Below are 17,890 nucleotides of genomic sequence, written 5' to 3'. Positions count from 1 at the left end.
AGTATCAGTGTATATGTTGTCTGTTACGTGCTGGTATGAAAACCTTTTGTGTTTTACAGATTATAATTCAGATAAAAAAGTTTGGGGTACTTCATAATTATTATTCTTTCACTCATATTTGCTGTTTCAGTGCACTGATGTCACTTTACACAATAAAGGTTAATATCAGTATCAGCAGCAGCTCTAAAGACTGAGTGTTGGTTGGACTTTAATATACACACCATTCCACTGTGCACGTATATATATCAAACCCTATTAGTATTAAACAGTAACAGTAGGCTGTGTTGATTGTATAGTATACTACCTGCAAAGAAGTTCACTATATAGATTAGTACAGCATATACTGTATACAATTTGTCTGCAGTATGGATTTGGGAAAATGCCATTAGTTTTCCTGATTACTAGCTACATTATGGGTGTGCACACTTTTGGTTAGCACCGAATAAAGTGGAAGAAATTTGGCAAAACTGTTGGTTTAAAATGTGAACAATTATCTGAACAGTTGTGTTTTCCAGTCATGTTCCACCAACGCCACATTATGAGAGCTCATGAGCAGTGAAGAAAAGAAGTTTCTAAGGAAAAGGGTGGCGGAAAAACAAACAAATTCCTATTAACTTATGTTAATCATTAACATTAATAATATAGTGTTGTATTGTCATACATCTGTGAGGAATTTTTTTTTTCATTCCCATGCACTCATAAAGACAACTGTGAATGTCTGATGGTCTCAAATAAAGCCATATTTCCTGTATTTAAAATGAAAATCAGATTTGACTCTTGTGATATTTTCCCTGTTGCCTTGTGCATCCAGCAGGACAATAACTTACTCTCTACCCTGGTGCATAACTGTTGAATGACGACACAGGAAACTCTGCTTTTAGCCCAGATTATAAACGGTCTGCTGCTCTTGTGTTTGTTCACTTACTTCTCACGGTTGAAGATCATGAACTCTTGCTGCACCACTTCAAGGCACTCATGTAGGTAGTCATTCTCCTGCGGGCGGTCAAAGGAAACATCACTGTCATCATCATCTTCCACGTCAACATCAACATCGTTATCGTCAGTAAGGACCACAGTTAAAACTCTACATCAGCTCGGATCAGTCAGCTGCCTGACCTCCGAGGTTAAAATGTTGTTTTCCTCATTTCCTTTTTATCCCTCGTTGCTCTTTTTAGACAAGTCATGAATTGTTTGTGAGCCCTCCTCAAATTGGATGTTTGGCCCGAGACAAAAATAGAAGCTCATATTTCCGAAAGCACTTGAGGCCATGACAACAGCAGCGAAGGCTTCATAATTTAATAATCTTGGTAATAACGCAGTATGAGCGCACACAAGCAGGCACACACACACACACACACACACACACACACACACAGAAACACAGAGTCTCATAACCCTGTTATTGTTCGAGGTACACACTCCTTGCACGTGCTGATCAGCGCTGATAACACGGAACGCACACACACTGAGGAGTGACGTTAATAACACTGATGTCATGATGACTGTCTGATGGGAACAGACCATTTCTCATAGACCTCTCATATAGAGAGAGGATATCTCCTGTCTGTACTAAATGATGTCTCAATCACACAGAACAAGGAAGAAGAGACAAAGTGACTCCAGCAGCATATTTACAACATGATCCTGATTTCAGCACAAACGCAGAACATCAGGACAGACCTGAGCTGTTAATCTAGTCATTAATTTCACTAAAAAAAGGAAAGTTCTGTCATTATCTACTGAACCCCATGATGATGGAAAGCTGGATGACGTTTCCTCGTTCACAAAACATTTCTGAAGGTTCACAGCAAAACAGCTGAGGTATTTATTAAAAACATGTAAAATCAACCAAAAAAAACTACTGATTTGAAAAGACGTTTTTTACACCCTTGACAAATAGTCAAGCTTGCGTACCCACATCAAATAGGGTGGCACTGATGCTTTACCTTAAAGTAAAAATAGAAAATTCACACAGCTTTACATTGCCGTCAGACCGCCCTTTCTTTTGGCACTACATTTTCTTAACCATAGAGCCTCCGTATCCCTACGCATTAGCATAATGCATTAACAGGTGATCTGCGAGCAGCGAAATACAGTGTGAGGCCAAGATGCGCTAACGGCGATGTAAAGCGATGTGAATTTTCTTTAGACAATGTACACTTGAACTGATATAGATTTTTTTAGGTGACCCTTGTTTTAGGTGCTTAAATTCACTTTGCATCTGGACCCCGTTCACTGCAGTACAAAGCTGAGCGTCTGGGCTGGAGTGGCTCTCTGCTTCTCCAAACTGAGGCTGCGCTGATTACGGTAGGGAACAGACAGACTATAGATATGTACTTTATATGACTCCACTTCAAAAAACTCGAACTATCCCTTTAACAGCCACAGTGAAGATGTCAATTTTTAAAAGGGTGTAAATAATGTATCTTCAAATCAGATTTGGGATATTGGGCTTTTCTGAAACTTTGTTTATGACTAGCTGTATGGAGCCATTTAATGTTTTCTTTAGTTGTTTCTTTACATTATAAAACATGTCCCCATATACTTGTTCAGGAAAATGCTGCAATGTAGGGCTGGGTATCACCAGGTACCTCGCAATACGATACTATCACGATATTTTGCCCAAGATAACGATAATATCACGATACAGCGATTCTGTGATAATTGATATATTGCAAGAAATTTCATCCACTATACATCACGATATCTGTGTCACTGAAGAAATTCAGAATTTACTGACTGCACTGAATCCATTTCACAGGAATTACAAAACATTGTCAATCAATATCACATGAATGACAGCCAAGTAAAACAAAGTGTATACTGCACAGTGGCTCTTCTTAACTCACACACTTACCACAACTTAAATATTATTAAATATCGATATTTGGCGCCAGTGTATCGATAATGTACCTCAAGGTGAAATATCGCGGTATTTCGTAGTATCGATATTTTGGTACACCCCTACTGCAATGCCACTTTGCTGTGAAGCTCCAGAAATGTTTTGAAGACTATGAAAGTTCATCTGACTTTCCATTGGTGAGAAGTTTTGGGGAGAATTTTTATTTTAAGGGGGGACTTATATTTCAATGTGAACGATTGTCCTTTTTGTCTGCATGTCTCAGAACTTTAAGAAGCCGTACACCTTTGGGTCATATTATTTTCCCAGGATTAAGTCAGTTTAAAAAAATGGAATAAATACTGCAAGGGGTGAAACGTATTATTTTCATAACATAAATTAATTGCTTCATTAAAATGTCAGAAGCCAGAAACAGCAGATGTTTTGTGCTTAAGTCTCTAAAAGGAATACCTCGACAAGTTAGGATTAGCGGAAGTAGAAGAGAAGATGGAATCCATTTTCACGGCTCTACGGTAAATATGTAGCCTGACCTACCCACTGTTTTTACCAAAAGTTTCAATTTGTACACTGAGGCGTTGCCAGGCAACCTGCAAAAAACACATTATTTTTCTCATAACGTCCACTGCTGCACCTCGATTCAACATCTGTCTAGATGCTTTAGTGCCTGTCTATCCAAGGCCTCTCTTTCGCCTCTCATTCGTCAACTCTCAGAAGCCTGAACAGACATCAGCCTCTGTGTTTCCATGTAAGCTCTGCAGGTGTTTTTGGAATCATGGACTGCTGGGGGCGTGGCTGAGGGCAGTGACTGTATAGTTGTGACATAACAACCTTACAGAAGACCTGAGTCACAGCTTCTGAATAAGTGTCTTTGTCCGTGGATTGAGTGTTTTGATACATTCGCAGTATTTATTAAACACATGGACCTGACTTATAATGAAAAGAGACATGGAAATCTCACTTTCTACAACATTGTGGTAGGGCTGGCCTGAGTGAATGGAATGTAGGAGGCAGACTCTCAACGCAGGGTTCAAGTATCGAAAATAGAGTTTTAATTCTTGCAGAAAGTGCCACCAAAATGCACAGTGAACCAAACAACAAAAAAGATATTTACAAAAAGTATCAAAGAAAAAAACAGTTAACTCAACTTGACTGAAAATAACTCCACTCAATATTACAGTGAGACACACTGTGCACTCTCCTGCACACCTGGTGTCCTCTCTCTTTGACACCACACACTCCTCTGACTTCCCTGCATGCTGGGAGCCAAAGACAGGAATCCACCTGGACTCACCCAAGCCGCAGGGAAGCCTCCTCTCTCTTCTAAAAACCGGTAAGCATCCATATTATTAATCTTAATTTCATCACCCAATGGGAATTCACATAGGCTTTTATCACACACACATCTGTGCTCAAATATGTCACATCATATCAAACTATGCACATTTCGCATTCCCACACAATCTGCATCCCCCCCCATAGATGGTACCGCCCGATGACCTCACTGATGATGTCATCCAGGTTATAAAAGCAGGAAGTAATATCCCTTTCCTCCTTTTGCCAATGGACCACATGGTGAATATGAAACAAAAGCAACAAAACAATGCATCTGTAAAGATTACTTAATTGCACATAAACTGAATTAAACCAATAAACTTATTTAACTTAACATTACTTGTCTGTGTTTGATTTAGCCGGACACGTTGATGTTAATGATCTGTACTTAAATATATACTGCAAACTCAAACCAAACCCGGGACAGGATGTGTCTGCATAATATTGAACAAAGATGGACTACTGGTTAAACAAACTACACAAGCATACTAACTCAAATAGAAATGAAATGTAAAGGGACAAATGGTGTGGTCTCACCCACTTTGTCACACACCCCCCCCCCCCTTAAAACCGTTACTCCTCCGAGTCACGGGACAGGAAGTCAGCAATGACATTCTCACAGCCCGGTCGATACTGGACCTGAAAACGATAAGGTTGGAGAGACAAGTACCATCTTGTGATTCTAGCATTAGTGTCTTTCATCTTGTGGATCCACTGCAATGCTCGATGGTCAGACTCAAGAACAAACTCTTTGCCAATAAGATAATATTTCAGAGTGTCTAAAGCCCACTTAATAGCTAGAGCTTCCTTTTCGACTGTGGAATACCTAATCTCTCTTGGAAAAAGCTTACGACTGATGTACTGCACAGGCAACTGGTTCCCCTCCTCACCCTGCAGTAACACCGCTCCAAGACCAACGCCCGATGCATCTGTCTGCACAACAAAGGGAAGAGTGAAATCTGGACATTGCAACACAGGTTCTTGACACAAACAGTCTCTTAAGTCATTGAAAGCATTTTCACTTTCTTGAGTCCACTTAACCTTAACTGGGCTGGATTTACGAGTCATATCAGTCAATGCCGCAGCCCTTGATGAAAAGTCAGGAATGAGACGACGATACCATCCAACCAACCCCAAGAATGACCTTAGCCTCCTCTTGGTGTTAGGCAACGGAGATGCTGCAATGGCCTCCACCTTTCCTACCTGAGGACGGATACCACCACCTCCAATCACATAGCCAAGATACTGAACCTCAGGCTTGGCAATGTGACATTTCCTGGCGTTGATAACCAGGCCTGCACTCCTGATACGTTGGAACACCTCGTTCAGATGTTGCATGTGCTCTTCCCAGGTTCGACTGAAGATAACGATGTCATCAATGTAGGCCGCTGCATAGTCCTCTGCTCCTCTCAACATCTGATCCACTAACCTCTGAAACGTTGCTGGAGCTCCATGCAAACCAAAGGGCATCCTTCTGAATCTAAACAGGCCACTTGGGACCCTGAATGTTGTAAAGTCCTTTGATGAGTCTGTCAAGGGCACTTGCCAGTACCCTTTGCAGAGGTCAAGGGTCGTCAGGTAGCTGGCATTCCCCAAGCGCTCGATCAGTTCATCCACCCTTGGCATAGGATACGGATCAAAGGCAGTCACAGCATTCAGCTTTGAAAAATTGACACAAAATCTCAATTTAGCATCATCCTTCTTTGGGACCAACACTACAGGGCTGCACCACTCACTGTGAGACGGCTCGATGATCCCTGTAGACAGCATCTCCTCCACTTCCTGCTTCAATTCAGGAACCAGCCTGGCTGGAATGCGGCAGGTTGTGTCCCTGATAGGCTGCTGTTCGGGTGACCGCAGATGGATCTGATGTTCAATGAGGTGAGTACAACCTGGTTTAAGGCTGAAGAGTTCTTTTTTCATATGGGCTTGCAGTTCCTGGCGTTTATCTGGTGTGAGATGACTTACATCTGGAAAAACAGCAGTCTCTGATGCAGATGGAAAATACTGCTCCTGCAGCTCTTCCTCATCAGTTACTGTGCATGCCCACAAGGTGGCAGAGTGCTCTGGTTGGTCTACCCACTCTTTCAACAGGTTTACGTGGAACACCTGACGCTTTTTCCGGCGATCCGGCAACAAGAGTTCATACGTGACTGGACCTGTCTTCTTGCTGACAATGTATGGCCCCTGCCACTTGGCCAGTAGACCGCTGTCAGATGTTGGCAACAGAAGGAGAACTTTTTGGCCCTCCCGGAACACTCTCCTCCTTGACGCCTTGTCGTAACTCTTCTTCTGTCTCTCCTGTGCTTGAACCAGATTATCAATTGCCAACTCTTGGAACATTTCTAATTTGTCTCTCATCTTCAGCACATATGATAGCTCACTGCATTGCTGTTGTGGCCGGGGACACTCCCAAGCCTCCTTCAGGACATCCATTGGCCCCCTCACTGGATGACCATACAAAAGCTGAAAAGGTGAGAAACCGGTTGATGCTTGCGGGACTTCCCTGTATGCAAACAGCAAAAATGGAAGCCACTGGTCCCAATCAGACCCAGAGTCATTAACAAACTTCCTCAGCATGGACTTAAGTGTCTTATTAAAGCGTTCAACGAGGCCATCAGTCTGTGGATGGTAGGGGCTAGTCCTCACACCTTGAATTCCCAGCAGACTGTACACATCTTTTAGAAAACTTGATGTGAAGTTTGTACCTTGGTCTGTAATGATCTCCTTTGGGATGCCAACTCTGGAAAACAGCTGAACGAGGCAGCTAACGATCTGGCGGGCCTTGATCTTCCTCAGGGGGAAGGCCTCCGGATATCTTGTTGCATAATCACAGACTACTAGTATATACTTATGGCCTCCACTACTCCTTTCTAGTGGGCCTACAATGTCCATGGCAATGCGGGAAAAAGGTGTATCGATGACGGGCATGTTAATCAGAGGGGCCCTTTCTCCCTTTCTTCCTGGAGCTGTTAGCTGACACTGTGGACAGGACTGACAGTATTTAACTGTGTCAGAATACTGCTGGGGCCAGTAGAAACGGGGAACCATTCTTGCAAATGTTTTTGCCTGCCCTAGATGTCCGGCCCACGGGATAGAATGACTCAGATTAAGGATTGTGGGCCTCAAACTCTTGGGAATGACCAGCTGATCACTGATCTGACTACGGCGATACAGCTTGTCTCCCTTAACCACAAACACTTCCTTTCCTTTCTCTGTTACTTGGGTTGACTCAGGCACACATTTAGAAAACAAGGTTGTGATTGTGGGGTCTTCTCTCTGTAGCTTAGCAATGTCCCCTGGAATGGCAAAAATGTCAGAGTCCCTAGGCTCGACTACATGCTCAGCTACCTTGGTTCCCCTCAATTTCTCCTGTCGCCTCTGTCTCCTGCTTTTCCGTTCCTTAAGCTGCTTGTGCTGAACACCAGGCACTTCCTCATTTGCAAATGGTAACTCCTCCCACCCTCCTGTTGAGCTGGCCTGCTCTTGGCTGCTCTTGGCTCTTGTGACCGCCAACAAATTGTCACTGGTGCAGCTAGCCCTGGCCTCACAAGACTGCCTAGCTATCAACTCGGCAAGAGGAACATCACAGCCCAACACAACCTGATAGGGCAGATGTTCAAATACCCCCACTAATAACGTGTACTGTTGGCCATTAACCTGGATAGTTACCTCGGCTATGGGATAACCTACTTTGTCACCATGGATACAAAAGACATCCACAGTTCCCCCACAAAAAACAACGTCCCTTGGGAGACTGTCCTATCTGATCAGAGTGCGGTCACTTCCTGAGTCTAAGAGAGCTACACAGGGTCTGTCCCCAATTACTACACCTATTGTGAGCTCCTCACGGTGACATTCTAAGACATCATCCCCCTCTACCTCTTTAATAATTAGCTGAGGAGCAAAACACATGTAATTCTTGCTAACATGTGTATTAGGGCACTCTGTCTTAAAATGACCTTTCTGACCACAAGAATGACATGCTAAGAGAGCTTTATTTCTTGGCTCAAATTTAGCAGGGTTTGAAAAGGAAGGGCTATGTCTTATGGACCTAAATCTCAACTCATTGCCAACGGGCTTACTTGGTGGTATGGGTGGGCGGGGGTTGGCTGGGAGGTATTCTTTTGGGGGGCGCCGTGCAGCCAGGAATGATTCAGCCAACTCTGCTGCTTCTCTGGAGGACTTTGGGTTTCGCTCCTTGATCCAGGTACAGAGCTCAGGATTCAGGCCTTTGAGGAACTGCTCCATAACAATGATGTCTCCAATTTGCTCCTTTGTCTTTGTCTTTGGTGTCATCCACTTGTCATACAGATCCTTGAGACGGACCTGGAGTTCTTTTGGAGTCTCCTCTTCCCCTGGAACACTGGATCGGAACCTCACACGATACGTCTCTGCACAGATTTCAAATTTCTGCAAAACAGCACCTTTAACTTTTTCATAGTCCATGGTGTCATCAATGTCCATCGCCACATAAGCTGAACGTGCTTTGCCGGCCAGCAGTGGGGCTAGGTGGAGAGCCCACTCCTCCTGTGGCCACTGGCAGGCATGAGCAATTCTCTCAAAGGTGATTAAATAGTGTTCAATGTCCTCACCTTCACTATATGGCTGCATCTTGGGACCTTTCCAACCCGAAAACCTCACCAAACTGGAAGGCTGTCCTCCATTAGCCATCGGCAGTGAGCCAGCCTCCGGCCTGTGCTGGATTAATGGACTGTAAGGTGGTTCAGATGGTGGCTCTATAGAGGGGGTGGATGTGCCAGGTGTTGCTGCCTCGTCCCTAGGCAGCTGACGATCCACACGGTCCTGATGTACTTCCTGTTGGAGCTTGGTAAGCTGATGTTGGAATCTTTGCCACCTGTCCTCTTGTCGTCTGCCTTCCTGCTCTGCCTTGGCATCAAAATCTGCCTGTCGTTGAATTAGGCCCCGCAGAAGACTTGAGAGCTCAACCATGCTCTCTCGTTCCGGAGGTTGACCGCCTGCTGCTCCCTGCTGGTCTTGGACGTCCTGGGACATGGTGGACACTGGTGGACACTCAGCTGCTCCTCTTCCTCTTCCTCTTCCTCTACTTGACATATTCTTCACTGCCTCCTACTGGCCTGGGACCCACCAACTGCCACCATGTGTGGTAGGGCTGGCCTGAGTAAATGGAATGTAGGAGGCAGACTCTCAACGCAGGGTTCAAGTATCAAAAATAGAGTTTTAATTCTTGCAGAAAGGGCCACCAAAATGCACAGTGAACCAAACAACAAAAAAGATATTTACAAAAAGTATCAAAGAAAAAAACAGTTAACTCAACTTGACTGAAAATAACTCCACTCAATATTACAGTGAGACACACTGTGCACTCTCCTGCACACCTGGTGTCCTCTCTCTTTGACACCACACACTCCTCTGACTTCCCTGCATGCTGGGAGCCAAAGACAGGAATCCACCTGGACTCACCCAAGCCGCAGGGAAGCCTCCTCTCCCTTCTAAAAACCGGTAAGCATCCATATTATTAATCTTAATTTCATCACCCAATGGGAATTCACATAGGCTTTTATCACACACACATCTGTGCTCAAATATGTCACATCATATCAAACTATGCACATTTCGCATTCCCACACAATCTGCATCCCCCCCCATAGATGGTACCGCCCGATGACCTCACTGATGATGTCATCCAGGTTATAAAAGCAGGAAGTAATATCCCTTTCCTCCTTTTGCCAATGGACCACATGGTGAATATGAAACAAAAGCAACAAAACAATGCATCTGTAAAGATTACTTACTTGCACATAAACTGAATTAAACCAATAAACTTATTTAACTTAACATTACTTGTCTGTGTTTGATTTAGCCGGACACGTTGATGTTAATGATCTGTACTTAAATATATACTGCAAACTCAAACCAAACCCGGGACAGGATGTGTCTGCATAATATTGAACAAAGATGGACTACTGGTTAAACAAACTACACAAGCATACTAACTCAAATAGAAATGAAATGTAAAGGGACAAATGGTGTGGTCTCACCCACTTTGTCACACACCCCCCCCCCCCCTTAAAACCGTTACTCCTCCGAGTCACGGGACAGGAAGTCAGCAATGACATTCTCACAGCCCGGTCGATACTGGACCTGAAAACGATAAGGTTGGAGAGACAAGTACCATCTTGTGATTCTAGCATTAGTGTCTTTCATCTTGTGGATCCACTGCAATGCTCGATGGTCAGACTCAAGAACAAACTCTTTGCCAATAAGATAATATTTCAGAGTGTCTAAAGCCCACTTAATAGCTAGAGCTTCCTTTTCGACTGTGGAATACCTAATCTCTCTTGGAAAAAGCTTACGACTGATGTACTGCACAGGCAACTGGTTCCCCTCCTCACCCTGCAGTAACACCGCTCCAAGACCAACGCCCGATGCATCTGTCTGCACAACAAAGGGAAGAGTGAAATCTGGACATTGCAACACAGGTTCTTGACACAAACAGTCTCTTAAGTCATTGAAAGCATTTTCACTTTCTTGAGTCCACTTAACCTTAACTGGGCTGGATTTACGAGTCATATCAGTCAATGCCGCAGCCCTTGATGAAAAGTCAGGAATGAGACGACGATACCATCCAACCAACCCCAAGAATGACCTTAGCCTCCTCTTGGTGTTAGGCAACGGAGATGCTGCAATGGCCTCCACCTTTCCTACCTGAGGACGGATACCACCACCTCCAATCACATAGCCAAGATACTGAACCTCAGGCTTGGCAATGTGACATTTCCTGGCGTTGATAACCAGGCCTGCACTCCTGATACGTTGGAACACCTCGTTCAGATGTTGCATGTGCTCTTCCCAGGTTCGACTGAAGATAACGATGTCATCAATGTAGGCCGCTGCATAGTCCTCTGCTCCTCTCAACATCTGATCCACTAACCTCTGAAACGTTGCTGGAGCTCCATGCAAACCAAAGGGCATCCTTCTGAATCTAAACAGGCCACTTGGGACCCTGAATGTTGTAAAGTCCTTTGATGAGTCTGTCAAGGGCACTTGCCAGTACCCTTTGCAGAGGTCAAGGGTCGTCAGGTAGCTGGCATTCCCCAAGCGCTCGATCAGTTCATACACCCTTGGCATAGGATACGGATCAAAGGCAGTCACAGCATTCAGCTTTGAAAAATTGACACAAAATCTCAATTTAGCATCATCCTTCTTTGGGACCAACACTACAGGGCTGCACCACTCACTGTGAGACGGCTCGATGATCCCTGTAGACAGCATCTCCTCCACTTCCTGCTTCAATTCAGGAACCAGCCTGGCTGGAATGCGGCAGGTTGTGTCCCTGATAGGCTGCTGTTCGGGTGACCGCAGATGGATCTGATGTTCAATGAGGTGAGTACAACCTGGTTTAAGGCTGAAGAGTTCTTTTGTCATATGGGCTTGCAGTTCCTGGCGTTTATCTGGTGTGAGATGACTTACATCTGGAAAAACAGCAGTCTCTGATGCAGATGGAAAATACTGCTCCTGCAGCTCTTCCTCATCAGTTACTGTGCATGCCCACAAGGTGGCAGAGTGCTCTGGTTGGTCTACCCACTCTTTCAACAGGTTTACGTGGAACACCTGACGCTTTTTCCGGCGATCCGGCAACAAGAGTTCATACGTGACTGGACCTGTCTTCTTGCTGACAATGTATGGCCCCTGCCACTTGGCCAGTAGACCGCTGTCAGATGTTGGCAACAGAAGGAGAACTTTTTGGCCCTCCCGGAACACTCTCCTCCTTGACGCCTTGTCGTAACTCTTCTTCTGTCTCTCCTGTGCTTGAACCAGATTATCAATTGCCAACTCTTGGAACATTTCTAATTTGTCTCTCATCTTCAGCACATATGATAGCTCACTGCATTGCTGTTGTGGCCGGGGACACTCCCAAGCCTCCTTCAGGACATCCATTGGCCCCCTCACTGGATGACCATACAAAAGCTGAAAAGGTGAGAAACCGGTTGATGCTTGCGGGACTTCCCTGTATGCAAACAGCAAAAATGGAAGCCACTGGTCCCAATCAGACCCAGAGTCATTAACAAACTTCCTCAGCATGGACTTAAGTGTCTTATTAAAGCGTTCAACGAGGCCATCAGTCTGTGGATGGTAGGGGCTAGTCCTCACACCTTGAATTCCCAGCAGACTGTACACATCTTTTAGAAAACTTGATGTGAAGTTTGTACCTTGGTCTGTAATGATCTCCTTTGGGATGCCAACTCTGGAAAACAGCTGAACGAGGCAGCTAACGATCTGGCGGGCCTTGATCTTCCTCAGGGGGAAGGCCTCCGGATATCTTGTTGCATAATCACAGACTACTAGTATATACTTATGGCCTCCACTACTCCTTTCTAGTGGGCCTACAATGTCCATGGCAATGCGGGAAAAAGGTGTATCGATGACGGGCATGTTAATCAGAGGGGCCCTTTCTCCCTTTCTTCCTGGAGCTGTTAGCTGACACTGTGGACAGGACTGACAGTATTTAACTGTGTCAGAATACTGCTGGGGCCAGTAGAAACGGGGAACCATTCTTGCAAATGTTTTTGCCTGCCCTAGATGTCCGGCCCACGGGATAGAATGACTCAGATTAAGGATTGTGGGCCTCAAACTCTTGGGAATGACCAGCTGATCACTGATCTGACTACGGCGATACAGCTTGTCTCCCTTAACCACAAACACTTCCTTTCCTTTCTCTGTTACTTGGGTTGACTCAGGCACACATTTAGAAAACAAGGTTGTGATTGTGGGGTCTTCTCTCTGTAGCTTAGCAATGTCCCCTGGAATGGCAAAAATGTCAGAGTCCCTAGGCTCGACTACATGCTCAGCTACCTTGGTTCCCCTCAATTTCTCCTGTCGCCTCTGTCTCCTGCTTTTCCGTTCCTTAAGCTGCTTGTGCTGAACACCAGGCACTTCCTCATTTGCAAATGGTAACTCCTCCCACCCTCCTGTTGAGCTGGCCTGCTCTTGGCTGCTCTTGGCTCTTGTGACCGCCAACAAATTGTCACTGGTGCAGCTAGCCCTGGCCTCACAAGACTGCCTAGCTATCAACTCGGCAAGAGGAACATCACAGCCCAACACAACCTGATAGGGCAGATGTTCAAATACCCCCACTAATAACGTGTACTGTTGGCCATTAACCTGGATAGTTACCTCGGCTATGGGATAACCTACTTTGTCACCATGGATACAAAAGACATCCACAGTTCCCCCACAAAAAACAACGTCCCTTGGGAGACTGTCCTGTCTGATCAGAGTGCGGTCACTTCCTGAGTCTAAGAGAGCTACACAGGGTCTGTCCCCAATTACTACACCTATTGTGAGCTCCTCACGGTGACATTCTAAGACATCATCCCCCTCTACCTCTTTAATAATTAGCTGAGGAGCAAAACACATGTAATTCTTGCTAACATGTGTATTAGGGCACTCTGTCTTAAAATGACCTTTCTGACCACAAGAATGACATGCTAAGAGAGCTTTATTTCTTGGCTCAAATTTAGCAGGGTTTGAAAAGGAAGGGCTATGTCTTATGGACCTAAATCTCAACTCATTGCCAACGGGCTTACTTGGTGGTATGGGTGGGCGGGGGTTGGCTGGGAGGTATTCTTTTGGGGGGCGCCGTGCAGCCAGGAATGATTCAGCCAACTCTGCTGCTTCTCTGGAGGACTTTGGGTTTCGCTCCTTGATCCAGGTACAGAGCTCAGGATTCAGGCCTTTGAGGAACTGCTCCATAACAATGATGTCTCCAATTTGCTCCTTTGTCTTTGTCTTTGGTGTCATCCACTTGTCATACAGATCCTTGAGACGGACCTGGAGTTCTTTTGGAGTCTCCTCTTCCCCTGGAACACTGGATCGGAACCTCACACGATACGTCTCTGCACAGATTTCAAATTTCTGCAAAACAGCACCTTTAACTTTTTCATAGTCCATGGTGTCATCAATGTCCATCGCCACATAAGCTGAACGTGCTTTGGCGGCCAGCAGTGGGGCTAGGTGGAGAGCCCACTCCTCCTGTGGCCACTGGCAGGCATGAGCAATTCTCTCAAAGGTGATTAAATAGTGTTCAATGTCCTCACCTTCACTATATGGCTGCATCTTGGGACCTTTCCAACCCGAAAACCTCACCAAACTGGAAGGCTGTCCTCCATTAGCCATCGGCAGTGAGCCAGCCTCCGGCCTGTGCTGGATTAATGGACTGTAAGGTGGTTCAGATGGTGGCTCTATAGAGGGGGTGGATGTGCCAGGTGTTGCTGCCTCGTCCCTAGGCAGCTGACGATCCACACGGTCCTGATGTACTTCCTGTTGGAGCTTGGTAAGCTGATGTTGGAATCTTTGCCACCTGTCCTCTTGTCGTCTGCCTTCCTGCTCTGCCTTGGCATCAAAATCTGCCTGTCGTTGAATTAGGCCCCGCAGAAGACTTGAGAGCTCAACCATGCTCTCTCGTTCCGGAGGTTGACCGCCTGCTGCTCCCCGCTGGTCTTGGACGTCCTGGGACATGGTGGACACTGGTGGACACTCAGCTGCTCCTCTTCCTCTTCCTCTTCCTCTACTTGACATATTCTTCACTGCCTCCTACTGGCCTGGGACCCACCAACTGCCACCATGTGTGGTAGGGCTGGCCTGAGTAAATGGAATGTAGGAGGCAGACTCTCAACGCAGGGTTCAAGTATCAAAAATAGAGTTTTAATTCTTGCAGAAAGTGCCACCAAAATGCACAGTGAACCAAACAACAAAAAAGATATTTACAAAAAGTATCAAAGAAAAAAACAGTTAACTCAACTTGACTGAAAATAACTCCACTCAATATTACAGTGAGACACACTGTGCACTCTCCTGCACACCTGGTGTCCTCTCTCTTTGACACCACACACTCCTCTGACTTCCCTGCATGCTGGGAGCCAAAGACAGGAATCCACCTGGACTCACCCAAGCCGCAGGGAAGCCTCCTCTCCCTTCTAAAAACCGGTAAGCATCCATATTATTAATCTTAATTTCATCACCCAATGGGAATTCACATAGGCTTTTATCACACACACATCTGTGCTCAAATATGTCACATCATATCAAACTATGCACATTTCGCATTCCCACACAATCTGCATCCCCCCCCATAGATGGTACCGCCCGATGACCTCACTGATGATGTCATCCAGGTTATAAAAGCAGGAAGTAATATCCCTTTCCTCCTTTTGCCAATGGACCACATGGTGAATATGAAACAAAAGCAACAAAACAATGCATCTGTAAAGATTACTTACTTGCACATAAACTGAATTAAACCAATAAACTTATTTAACTTAACATTACTTGTCTGTGTTTGATTTAGCCGGACACGTTGATGTTAATGATCTGTACTTAAATATATACTGCAAACTCAAACCAAACCCGGGACAGGATGTGTCTGCATAATATTGAACAAAGATGGACTACTGGTTAAACAAACTACACAAGCATACTAACTCAAATAGAAATGAAATGTAAAGGGACAAATGGTGTGGTCTCACCCACTTTGTCACAAACATGTTGTTTCTGTACAGCTTTAACAAACAATGCTTTAATGCTAAAATAAGCTCAGCTAAGCTAACAGACTGCTGACTCAAGCTACATATCAAATAGACAGATATGAAAGTGGTATCAATGTTGTCATCAACTCCAGTTGGGAAAGCGAGACATTTCCCAAAATGACTAATATAATATCCTGCTGTAGTAATCTTCTGTCACGCAGTTCAGTATAGAGTCTGAAAAAGAGATTATTGCCTTTGGGGAATATATACGATTTCAAAAGATTAAACTAATCGGTGCACTTACAGGACGCCTGCAGTTTGCAAGCTTGTGCAGTCGGTCTTTCTTTATGTATGTAGCACTATGTTATTCATTCTGTCTGCTCAGCTGAGAACAGAGATAATTCACAGCGGAAAATAAAAGATGCCGGGATTTAGCTCCCCTCCAATCTAAAAATACACAGTTTTGATGGGAACTGACAGAGCAGAGACCAAGGTAAACCTGAGCTGCATTGTTATCCAAGACTGGCCCTGCCTCTTCATGTGTGCAGCATCTACGAGAAGTACTCCGCTAGTGCTGTGCGGCAGGTTATAATTTGCTCTGGCACGTATGTGTGTGTGTGTGTGTGTGTGTGTGTGTGTGTGTGTGTGTGTGTGTGTGTGTGTGTGTGTGTGTGTGTGTGTGTGTGTGTGTGTGTGTGTGTGAGATGGTGTCCTCTTTCTAATCATTTGCTTTTAGCACCTTCATACTAAAAACAACTCTAATCTGACCTGCACAAGGACGTAAACATAAAATGTACAACATAACAGCAAATCGTAGCACTGTACAATGGAAAGCAACCATTTTACACGTGGAATAAGCTAAAAATAGCCATTTTTACCATCAAAGGGAATGAAGGCCTCTTAACAGATGCAGTGACATCTTGAATTCCACCTTCATCCACACAGCTGCCAAATCCTCCTCCTCAACAGAACATAATGCTTTTAATGCTTTTCAGTTTTTATCTCTTGTATTTTGAGATGAAATATGAAAGATGGAGCAGATTATTATCTAATCTGAGGAATGTGACCCCTCTGTCTTTAAATGTTCTTTTAGTAAACACGTTTGTTTTAGCACACACGTGTACAGACCGCATCACTCCTGTAGTGTTGTTTTTTTAAATGTCATTTTTTTTATTTTGTCAAATACTACATTCCTTGTTTGTACCTCGTTTCTTTAATGACTGTGTGAATACAATCTTCCCTTCACTCTATGATACCTGTTGATGAAGGTTGCTGGATTGTTAAAAAAAAAAAAAAATGGGGCTCAATGATTGAAATAGTCTTCGTCTTTCTGCTCTAAATAAAAATATGATGTAATTTTTAAAAGCTTAAATCTGTTCAAGTGTTGTCAATAAACCAGACCAAAACAAGGAAGGCGTAGAGCTCAGACAAAGGCCCTGTTATTATATCCAGACAACTCCTGTATAACCAGCAGCTGGCAATGTCACTCACAGACTGTGAATCCTTGCTGTTGTCTCGAGACCGGTTCTTGGCCAGCCTCTTCTTCTTCTTGTGAAGGGGGCGCGACTCCAAGATCATCTCCTCCAGCTCAAAGGTGGGGTCGCAGTGGAGGCGACCTTTCTGTAGAAGGGAGACGCACGCGAGATAATAAGAAACACAAACACCCACACACAGTACCATAAATCATCTGCGGTACACACGGGGGCCACAGAGTGCACAAACACATAGTGCACACTGACGTGAACGTACGGAATAGCACACATTAATGCACTCACACACACAGGGTAATTTATTGTAAGTCCGTGTACACACACACGGAGAAGAAGCTGCATTCAGATTCTTTTGCATTATTTAGTTGCTACACATGCTCATTACCATCGGCAAACATGAAGGAGTGCCTGTGTGTGCTTTTAAATGTTTATTATGTCTGTGCCTACGCATGTGTGTGTGTGTGTTTTCGTCTGACTGCATACTAACATTAGGAACAAATCCGGCCTCCATCTTCTTTTCGTACACGGCGTCCCAGTTGACGTCAGCGAGGTAGGGAGATGTCTGCATGTCAGACAGGCCAGAGAAACGATGCTCCGGGTTCACTGTCAGTAGCTGGAAGGAAGGGATTTACACACACACACACACACACACACACACACACACACACACACACACACACACACACACAGAGCAATGT

General features: G+C 44.8%; 1 protein-coding gene across 1 annotated transcript in view; it reads right to left on the bottom strand.

The window, feature by feature from the left end:
* Positions 1-17,890, bottom strand: part of stk32c (serine/threonine kinase 32C) — a 96,548-nt gene that overhangs the window by 4,907 nt on the left and 73,751 nt on the right. The window contains exons 9-11 of the mRNA XM_030441328.1: positions 17,680-17,805; positions 17,194-17,322; positions 926-993 (exon numbers count right to left, since the gene is read on the bottom strand). Coding sequence (XP_030297188.1) covers positions 926-993; positions 17,194-17,322; positions 17,680-17,805 — 323 coding nt within the window. The remainder of the gene's footprint in view (positions 1-925; positions 994-17,193; positions 17,323-17,679; positions 17,806-17,890) is intronic.

Source organism: Sparus aurata, chromosome 15, assembly GCF_900880675.1.
Source record: "Sparus aurata chromosome 15, fSpaAur1.1, whole genome shotgun sequence".
Taxonomy (NCBI): domain Eukaryota; kingdom Metazoa; phylum Chordata; class Actinopteri; order Spariformes; family Sparidae; genus Sparus; species Sparus aurata.
The sequence above is the reverse complement of the archived record's forward strand: the minus strand, read 5'-3'. Positions and strand labels throughout refer to the sequence as shown.